Below are 10,839 nucleotides of genomic sequence, written 5' to 3' on the forward strand. Positions count from 1 at the left end.
AGCGGTTTCACAACTCCATGTGTACTGCGTATAATCAGGAGTCACGTCCCGGACAAGGCAGTTTGATGCTGTTGGTTTGCATAAAAAGTTTGTATTTGATTTTGGTCATGTTTTTCATCTTTTTACGGCATGTTAGTTTTCCTTTTGACAACCAAGGTTTTATGTGCGAATTCAAGGTAATCGCATTACAATATTTTACTTGTGGGTTTTCTTTTACCTGCTTCATACATGTACTACTTACGCAATTTCTTAGTATACATGGGAGCCTTTGGGCGAGTGTGTATACCAATAAAATACAAGTGACAAGTGGGATGTTCCATGGTATATCACGAGAGAGCGTTGGATACTTATTTTATACCACGCCATGGAAAATACAGTGGCCAGACACAATCAATGCGACATACGCGCAGCATACGACAGGAATAATTAACAATTATTCACCGAAGTGGAGGTAAATATCCATCACTTTCATCAACACTGAGGTGAATAACTGTTTTAGTATATACCACACAAGCTGAATAATTAGCGGACCAAAACGTTATTTTATGTATGATAAGCGGTCGAAAATTTTAAAATTTTTCGCGCCGGCTGCTCGGAGGTGAATAGTACTTGATAATCACCTCCGAGTTAGCCAATCAGAGCGCGCGAAAAGCACTATTCACTTGTGTGGTATATACTATATACTATATCTCCCAAGAGTACAAGTTCAAAATCGAAAAACGAATCACATCATCAAACAAGCTCCACAGGAAGGTTATGCTCGATGAGTTTCATCTGAATGGTTCCACATCAGGGTTTATTTGCATGCAGCATAATAAACAATGCCACTTGAGATTACCTTCTTGAGGTTGGTGAGCCTGTGATCTGTCAATGTAACTTTGTAATGGGTGTTCCACAGGACGTTAAGCAGAGACAAAGCAAAGCTTTCGTACATCCTTTAGTTGATGAGGCAAAGAGCAAAGATGTCGTGTCAACAACACCGCCCAGATCACCCAGATCTGCAAGGTCGTTAAGGATTCAGTCTCCATCTGCATCAACCAAGCAAGATGTAAGTATTGCTACCCCTGCTGCACCCATTCACTGTAAAATGGTCAAAGTCAGGCACTTGCCAACTTCTCAGAGTTAATATTAAGAGAACTGTGGGGAAATCAGTAATGAATATTGATATTTCCATCGTGATTTCTCTTGTATTGTGATTGTCAATGACGAAAGTGCGTCATGTAGTAAGATACTGGACTGGTCAGTGGTGAATTTAGTTTCCTCTTTACAGAAAACATCACTATCCTAGGAACATCCGAAACAACAAGAACCTTCTGTGCTTGAAATCTTATCTCCGAGATTTTTTATCTGAGCTTTGCGTGACAGTGGTTGCTTAGTAGCGTGACATTTCCTTCTGACGTCAGGATGACCTAACATCTCTCCATGTGTTTTTGAACGAACGTGTAAATTCCTGATTGGTTAACGAGAATCGAAAATTCTTAGGAAAGGAAGGTTGCACTCCTCTTCCTTGGTCTCAGACCCTCGCCGAGAACGTCATTAAGATTTCTTTCTTGTCTTACAGCATGGTGAAATAGATGAAGTTGATTCGTCGCCCTTGAGGTCCAGAAAAGATCTCATCACTCAACAGTACAAGAAAAAGCACCATGGCGCACCTATCGTGCCTCCGCTTGAGCTCTACAAACTGCAACAACACGATGCAGCGGACGAAATACAGCTGTCACCCAGGGAACGATACGAAAGGTTCGGTACAGACGAAGCATTATTGTCCCCTCGTTCTCGGCCCCTTACTATTGATACCCGGACCACTGGTTATGAGTGTCCCCCGTCCCCGCCGCACGAACAGATTGAGCATTCATGGTTTGAAAGAAGGTTGGTTACCGACTGTAACATTAGTTGATGGATGGGCGACAGAAAGTTATGTGTTGATATATAACGAGCAAATATCAGAATATTTAGTTTAATGTTGTTTGATACAGTGTTTAAGGAAACGAGAATGACATGTTGAACCCTGTCTGGCCGCTCCAATCCCTTTGACCGGTACTGTATGTTATAGCAAAGAAGATGGGGGGAAAAAGTATGTTGTATTGCAGACATTCTTTGTTTTAAGCAGAAATACTTCAGATGTGACTGGTGCATATAAAAATTTACAAGAATCACCAGTTTGTAGTATGTGCTATGATTGTAGTTTGTTGCAAGTGTATGACTGTTTCTTTCTTTCTTTCATCACAGGGTGGAATCGTCTCCGAAGGGTGAGCAGACAGTCAAGCAACTCACTAAAACAATCAGTCAACTAAAAAAGAAAATCCGCGATTTTGAAGACGCTTTCGAGGACGAACACGCGCGGCGACCGTCGCAAAGCGAAAAAGCACCTATCAAAAAATACGTGTCGGAACTGGGCCGCGCAAGAAAGCAGTTGAAAGAACTCAAAGAACGCGCGAAGTGCGAGGCGGAGCGTTTGAATGAGACTGTGCCCCCCATGAGCGGACAGGGTATGAAAAGCAGTAACAATGAACCTCTGCTGACCACAACACCTGCAAGTATTGAACACTCCCTAGAGAGCTTACTGAACAAGCTTGAGGAGAAGAGGGAGGAAGCTGGCAGGCCTGAGGAGGTGGAGCAAATGGGCAGGGAACAGCTTCAGGACGAGAAGCTAGCGGTACAGAAGGCGCTGCTGCAGCATGAGAGCTTGTTTGGTCGTCCGAACACTAAAAAAGACAAGGACCTTATGAGGCCTTTGTACGACAGGTTAGTACAGTAGTAATGTTACATTGCGTGACAGAGAAGCGATTACGTGACAGCAAGGGTGTAACTTCTTATTGATTTAATCACGTGTTAGTCTGTTATGGACAATTGTCAAGAGGTGATTATAGTGATCATGCGTACATGGTATTGCTGTTTACGTCTTCTGATAAAGAAGGCAACTGCTTTCTAGTGTCTAGTGGAGTAGGTTCCCGAGGGGGGGATGGGGTACTCTCCTATATGGGCTATATAGGTATGTGCGGCCCCAAAGCGTATGGTTTTTCAGCCGTTTTGGTCATAAATGGGGTATCGATTTTGGCCATTTTGGTCTTAAATAGGGTACGGTTTTTGTACTCTAGTCTTGAGTTGGGTATGTTGTTTAGAAGAAGCTACTTTTTCATCATTATCGATACGACCATAAGCAAAAGCCCTTCAAACCTTATGTTTAGGGCAACTGTGTCAGCCGCAACTGTCATAAATAGGGTAGGGAAAATCGTAGATTTTGGTCATAAATACAGTAAACACCCGCGTATAAGAACCTAGTGATTTAAGAACCTACAGGCTGAAATTGGGCATTTTAATACCCAAATATATAAGAACCTATTTAGGCTGGCAAAGAACAATAGGTTCTTATACAAAAAAACACTCTTATTTTGTAGCCAAAATACTGGATTTTAATTGATAGAAATTGTGAAATTTCTGAGAAACACCATGAAAATTATTTGTTTAATTGAAAATCTTTTAAATACAGAGTATAGAATACTGTATAAAATTATACTGGTGTAGCCTTGGGACTTGAATCTGTAGAGTGCCCTGACTTTTGCTCATGTGAAATACACATTACTGCTTGTCTTTTTCATTCCAACTGTAACAGTGATACCCAAAGAAAATGTTTGTTCTTTCTGTGTACAGTACAATGCATCTTTATTTCAATACGCAAGAAAATTAATATTTTGTTTCACATTGTATTTGATTATTTTCAAATTGGTTCAATTTTAATTCCCTAAATTGGGTTTTTATTTATTTTTGCTGTTTTTATTTATGCATTTATATTGCTGTTAACAATTTACATTATTATCAAATACAACTGTAAATATGGTAGCCTATGATACTGAATTTATTATTGTTTAAAAAATAAGGCTTGGCATTTTTGCGGTTTAAAATACAAATGTTCAACCATTATGACATACTAGTACTACAGTAGCTCTCTGAATGGTATCACTATGACAACTCCTACAAATAAGAACCTACTAAGAACCTAATCAGCCTGAGTTCGGAAAAACTACCCCAAAATATAAGAACCCATTCAGCCTGAACCCAAAAATTCTAGGTTCTTATACGCGGGTGTTTACTGTAGGGTTAAGGGTTTTGGGAAGCGGGCCGCACACCCCCACCAAATGTGTTTTTGGAGTACCCCCCCCCCCCCCGGAGTAGGTTTAGCTCGTAGCAATCTTCCTTTTCTCTGCTGTCACCTTAGAAGAATGCTTTTCGTTTAGAAAGTGGTGTAAGAATCTTGCCTCTCGAATATCACAAATCAGATGGAAATAATTAACCACTCGCGACTTGGTCGTGTACGATTTCCCGCGCTTGTGCCGAATTGCTTTCGTTTGCGATGAGTTGCTCTTGCAACTGGTCTCGATTTCGGTGAAGTGTATACACGAGAAACGGCAGTCTATGTAGGTCATAGTTTTAGGGTAAAAAATGCTGAGCAATACAGAACACCTTCTGACACGTGAAGGCGGGGAAGGAGACTAGTGTCACAGTTTCCTTCGCCTTTCACCTTTTCACCGTTGAATATCCTCTAGACTTAAATGTTGACATTTGTATTTTTTTTTTTTTCTAACAGGTATCGTACAATCAAACGCAAACTTGCCGCACCTGTAACAGAATCGCCCGTAAAGATTGCTGGAGGGACACGCCCAAGAACTAGTTCAATTGATAGACTGGTGTCTGACCTGGCTCCTATCCATGAAGATGCTCCCTTACACTCGCCAAGCGGCAGCGGTGGATCCCCTGCCAGGTCACTAACCCAGTCGCTGCCCATCACTGGAAGGGTAATATCGACTTTTGTACTGTTACCTGTTCGCGCTATCGCTCCTATTTTGCGTGAGTTTAGGAATAGTTGCGTGACGGGGAAGTTGCTGGTCACGATGATTAGCTTGAAGACTCTTCCTATCGCTCTTGCCCAATTCTCAAACAGAATATTACATTAAACTGTGCTCGTTTGCAGGACTCGCCAAGAAGACGTAGCACAGGCAATATGTCCTACACAGACACTTTAGACGCAGATGATGAAGCTTTTGGTGACACAATACAAGACACCCTAAACCTTAGTGACTCCGCTCAACTGAGAGAGGACGCCAAATTCCACGAGATGTCCCGGTAAGTGGCAATTGTTGTCCGTGACACTGGCCTCCCATCACAATCGCTTTTAGATCGTCACGCAACGCCTCCTGACAGAAAAGAAGCCAAGCATTGCGTGACGGGAACGACAAGAATGTTAGTAGAATGGGCAAGTAGTAAAAGCTGCGTGACCGAGTTGTGTCACCGTTTGACTTGAAATCTAAAGATCTTGGATTTAAGTCTTCACTGCGCCTAGTATTTAAATAATGTGAACGGGTCTGTCTCCCAACATCTGAGGGACCGTTCATTTTTTATAAGGTAGGGGGGGCTGGTGGGATTTGGGGGGGGGCCATGCGAAAAAAAATGGCTTTCGAGGGGGGGTCATCCCAAAAAAATAAGGGAAAAAGGGGGGGTCACGTGAAATATTTTAGTAAAACTTTAAAATGGCATAATGTTTGAATATCAAAAAAATTGCTATAGAATAAACATAGAAGGCAGGATACAAATTTATTACAAACTTTCCTTCTGCTTTAAAAAAACGTTTAGCGACAAAAAGCATTTGTAGCTACCGAAAAGAAGTATTTAACACTGTTATTTTCGAATGCAACTTTCACTGGCACTCATCTTCATCTCCGCTGTCGTCGAGTTCTTCGTCGCCGCTTGTGCTGCTATGGGAGTCTCTTTCATCAATGCTGCAAGAAGCAGCACTGCTTTCCGTCAGAGTGTACTCTTCAGGGTACATGAAGGTGTAAACATAATCTCTGACTTCCCGCTCAAGGTTGGTGGTGATTCTGCTTCTTGCAGCACTGGTGAAATAATTCCCTTCCAAGAGCTGTGCGATGTATGGCCCATCTCTTCTAAATATCGACGTGGTAACATCCTCAACTTTAAGACACTCTACCGGGACGGCCGTTCTAGGAGGGTACACAAGGCATTGTGGAAGATCATTTCCTAGCGGGTTTCCAACACAGATTCCATAAACTCGTTGGACGTTGTTTTCAGTCCGCTTCCTCTTTCTGTCATTTGACTTTCTGCGGTTTTCTTTTTTCCTTCTCCTTTTGTTGATGTGCTGTTTGAGTATGCCTTTGAATATGCTGTTATAATTGCTCTTCTTATTTTCTAGTGCTTCCATGTCCTGCGTGACCTTCGTCAACTTAGCTTCTGTACATTTGATCTGTTTTACATTAAAACTGTGGGCAAATTCTTCGCCCTACTTTAAAGCAAGCCAATTGGACTGAAAGAGTGTGGAATCGTGTTCCTTTACATCTTTCAATATGACATTCAACTTTTCCACCATTGCTCTGTGCTCTTTGATGGAGAAGTTCAGTTTTCTTCCATCACTGGGCTTCAACTGGTACCCTTGCATGGAAAACTCACTCGCCCTTTCTGAACAGCCATCCGCACCTAGAAAAATTGCTTCTTTTGCTTGTAAGATGTCAAACTGCCTGGATCGTTCAGCTGTAAACCTTTTCTTAAACGACTCGTCGCTTTCGCCATTATTGCGCATTTTGGAATGAGCTTCTTTCATGATGCTCATGTAGTAATGCGCTCTTTCCCCGATTGGATTAACAATATAAAGAAGAACGAGCATGGAAGTGGCAGGCTGGTTTTATCTGACCCAGAGAGCGTTGCTCTATTTGCAGATGAGTTTATTGCCAAATCGAAGTTTGTGGTGGATTATCTTCAGCATCTTGAAGTGCTGGAATTTAAAAGGAAAAAGAGAGCAGAAGAAAAGGCAAAGTTAAGTAGGGAGGAGGATTATCCTTGGACTGAGTTGTGCGAAGATCTAACCAAGCTTAAAAAGCTACGTGTTCCAGAACTAAACAAGTACTCAAACCACCACGGGCTGAAGCAGCATTTGAAAAGTAGCAAGAGTGAGAAAGTAAAGGCAATTGTAAGACATTCATGCTTGCAGCAGAAGAGTCCTCTCAGAGCTGGCCCACCAACACTGAGAAATGCCAGGACATTGACACAAAATGACAACAGGGCAAGTGCTGACAGCAGTGAAACAGATGAAAGTGACAATGATGAGTATGACAGTGATGCCATTGACTCTGGGGGAGAAGATGACTCAAGTGACATCACTCTTGCATTCATCAATTCAGATGAGGAAGATGCCAATTAGAGGCCAAATGCCACACGCTCAGGGCGAGCCATAACTAGGAGATCCTAAATTGACTTCTCTTTCTTTTGATTTGTTTCTTAAACAACAGCTCTCTGTCGTATAGAGATTGTAAATATTGTCTTCATAGTGAGCACAAAAACGTGAAGTAGGGGGATAAAAGAGAAATATTAAAAAAGTTGAAATCTAAATATTGTTTGTTCAATTTTTTTTGGGGGGGGGTCATCCCAAAAAATGTCCGCTATAAGGGGGGGCCATGTGAAAAAATTGGTAAGCTGAGGGGGGGTCATGCGATTTTTAAATGGTGCTTCCCAAATCCCACCAGCCCCCCCTCCCTCATAAAAAATGAACGGTCCCTGAGATTTCTAAATAAGAGTTGACCGCGCCGAAACTCACTTAGCCAGAAATGAAGATTGATCACCCAAAACGTTTTTTAGAGTATCGGGAAGTGCACCACTAATTACTTATCTACTCTAACTGTCATTGTGTTACTCTCTGTAGGGACGAGTTGAGTGATCAGCTTGAATTAAAGAGAAAAGAGAAAAAGAAAATGAGAAAAAAACTCAAGAAATTTGAGGATGACTTCTTAGAGCACACTGGCCGGTAAGTGATTACATTACGATTATCTAATGTGGTCTGTGATCTAGCTCAAGTAATCTGTATGTGAAAGTTTCATTGATTGTAGGGGAAGCTTCCCGCAGGCGTTTGGGTAACACGCAAATCAAAATGTTCGTTACACGAGGCATGCAAGAAGCTAAGACGAAAAAGTTTGATTTCTAAATTGCGATCATGTTTCTCTCTCAGGCGAGTGCAGAGAGAAGATAGAGGAGAAATGGAAAGTGACTATCACGAGTATAAGGTAAAATCGCTTCTTCTTCTTCTTGATATCGTTGTGACCTGTTGCCGAATTCTTTGAAGTGTTTTACTACTGTTTTGAGCGAAAAAAGAACCTAACTTTTAACTCTTGTAGCCTACTGTCCTCACTCGCTCCCTACACATGAGTGTCTGTCTATCTGTCTGTTTATTTGTTTGACTCGTTGTACAATCTTAGACTAATGTTAGAAAAGGTTGCGTGACGAGTGTGCCTGGCGTTGTCCCACGTAGACAATGTGTTGCGTGACAGCTCCAGTGGAGACTTCTCTAACCACCAATGTGTATTCTAACTTTACAGCACATCAAGCACCAGTTGAAGCTTATAGAAGCTTTATTGACGAAACGTCAAGTCACTAACACGATGTAAACTGAACTCCAAGATTCTTGCTTGTACATATTATTTCCTTTACTTGTTGAGAATTAAGACATTATTGTATGTTGAATTTTGTATAGAGTTTTAAGAAAAAATTAAAAGTTATTATTTTGTTTAACGAGAATGGTTTTAACATTTATGATACTTTCACCACTTGTGTATTATAAACAGAGATGCTGACCTTTTGTAAACAGGACCTTGTTGACACTGGAGTAGATAAGCCACTTCTGAATTGCTTTTTACCTCTGGTTCAAAACGAGTCCTAGTGCAGAACCTTTCATATTGAAATGAGTTTGATTTACAAGACGATGAACGTGCAAGAAAAACTCATTCAATATGAAAGGTTTTGCACGAAGATTCGTTTTGAAACAGAGGTAAGAGCAACCCGGAAAAGCACTTGTTCACACAAAAGTGTCAATATTATTGAGGGCGCTCTCTCTTAGGCCATCGCCTTTTTCTCTCTGTTTAGCGTCGTCCGACCGACCCAGATTTTCGCGTTTTCAAAAAAAAAAAAGTTACACAGAAGGCAATGAAGGTAATGACACATTATTTCAAACAATTGTCACTTTAATCTGAAACATAAGCAATTTTTTGCCTTACAGATTTTTAGTTTTTCCCTGTTCTCGTTTGATTTTAACAACGAAGTCGACTTTTTCCTTCCTCCTTTGCCGCGATCTTGACTCTGTAACCAGACCTTGTTGTTTCCAGGCTCCACGGATGTCATGCTGAGGTACCGGGCCTCGTAGCTCCAGACTCCTTTTCCAGTTTCATTTGTGTGTGTGTGTGTGTGTGTGTGTGTGTGTGTGTGTGTGTGTGTGTGTGTGTGTGTGTGTGTGTGTGTGTTTTTTTTTTTTTTTTTTTTCTTCCCTTTTTTTTCCTTTCCGACCGACCGACCCAAAATCAGAAAACGCATTCGACAATAAACGAAAAAAAAGGTGGGATGGCCTTAGTTCTCATTAAGCTTTCGACACGTGGGTGAATTACAAATAGACTGTCAAACGATTAAAGCCTAGGGTGAGTTGTCTAGTTGTTGTAGCAGAAAAGAAATAGTTCGGAAACTTATGACACCAATTTTCAAACACCAATTTGAAAGCCATTTCAACGATTGCCTTGCTCCCAATTACTGTGAAATCGAGTCAAACTTGCGCGTTTTCCTGACGGTCGAGCAGTGGATATGCTAATAGTAATATCCAGTATTATATACCACGCGCGTTCTAATTGGATAAACAGCGTTCTCGTTTGTTTTAAAATTGGCAAATATTTCCAGAGTATCAACTACTGCAAACATTCTGAACATTCACCTTGAGTTCAACTTCAGACAAGTGTCTTCTCAGTGTGAGATGTACGGAACCAGTCAACAAGGTATGAATGTAAGTCTTTCACAACTTAGCCTGACTGGCTATTAGCTGTGGAGTGCACCCACATTGGCAGATATATACAGGTATTTTCGTTGCTCATCTCGACCCAAAACAAACGCGAGACTCGCTGAAAACTCGTTGGCCTGATGCATAGAAGAGGTGTTTAACAGCGCGATAGTGATTCCTAACCGAGGCATACGCTATTGACTGATTTTGTTTTAGCTCCTAGACAAGTAAAACAGTCGTAAGTGGAAGCAAGTCTTTTTTAAAAAAGTGTGACCTTGAGTTCGTTGTCGAGTTACTTGGCCAACCGAACGGGCAAAAATTTACTCATGCATTGAAAATGCCAAGGAAACAACTCGGCAGAAAACCATTACATCACTACACGTGGGCTCCCTTGCGCGTTTTCATATATTATTGTTCAACGTTGTACTGAAACGTTTGCATTTTAACACGTCTTGACTTAATGCAAATTCCGCATCTCAATCACAGTGAACGTAGGTCAACAGAAGTTTGATGAAGTCTTGGCCATCGTCACAAGTTGAAACCTTTGGTCAGAGCTAAAAAGACAAAATTCAGGCGACTTGAACTACAACAGATACAAACTTAAACGAGCCAAAGATCACTAAAACGCAAACTGAGAGGAAACCTTAAACCCTTTGTCAAATTTGAGTACCTACCCTGCATTGTGATGATAATATTTCCAAAACAAACCAACTCTCTCATCCGGGTTGTGACCAAGTTTCTTGCCAAGTGTCACTTAGACAAAAGGTTCGCACTTGATTCAGTTGAATACTTCTTACACACTCACTCCCTTGCTAAAAATTCTGATTCTTCCAACCAGTTACCAACTATTTCCTTTGCTGAGCGTTTTGAGAATTTATGGCACCCATTTGATGATTTTCTCCCAAGTTCTCATCACCTAGCTACTACCTGACATTGCAAGGGATACTCTGTAATGAGAAAGGCTTTGATGATCTATCTTGGTACTGACTGAGTTAATTACGGAATTGAGATCTCAATTTTTTTTT

General features: G+C 41.2%; 1 protein-coding gene across 3 annotated transcripts in view; it reads left to right on the forward strand.

Moving 5' to 3' along the window:
• LOC110051168 (protein FAM13A-like) overlaps nt 1–8,574 on the forward strand; it is a 29,646-nt gene extending 21,072 nt beyond the window's left edge. Inside the window, exons 21-28 of one of the 3 annotated variants that reach the window (XM_089276607.1) lie at nt 899–1,048; nt 1,562–1,869; nt 2,230–2,745; nt 4,586–4,793; nt 4,970–5,121; nt 7,706–7,807; nt 8,009–8,063; nt 8,376–8,574. In XM_089276607.1, the coding sequence (XP_089132733.1) occupies nt 899–1,048; nt 1,562–1,869; nt 2,230–2,745; nt 4,586–4,793; nt 4,970–5,121; nt 7,706–7,807; nt 8,009–8,063; nt 8,376–8,444 (1,560 nt within the window). In that variant the 3' untranslated portion in view covers nt 8,445–8,574. The remainder of the gene's footprint in view (nt 1–898; nt 1,049–1,561; nt 1,870–2,229; nt 2,746–4,585; nt 4,794–4,969; nt 5,122–7,705; nt 7,808–8,008; nt 8,064–8,375) is intronic. The other 2 variants (XM_089276609.1, XM_089276608.1) reach the window with 2 other exon arrangements.
• Nucleotides 8,575–10,839: the final 2,265 nt, after the last annotated feature.

The sequence above is a fragment of the Orbicella faveolata genome, unplaced genomic scaffold (genome assembly GCF_042242905.1).
Source record: "Orbicella faveolata isolate gen_17 unplaced genomic scaffold, um_ofav_v1 contig_46, whole genome shotgun sequence".
NCBI lineage: Eukaryota > Metazoa > Cnidaria > Anthozoa > Scleractinia > Merulinidae > Orbicella > Orbicella faveolata.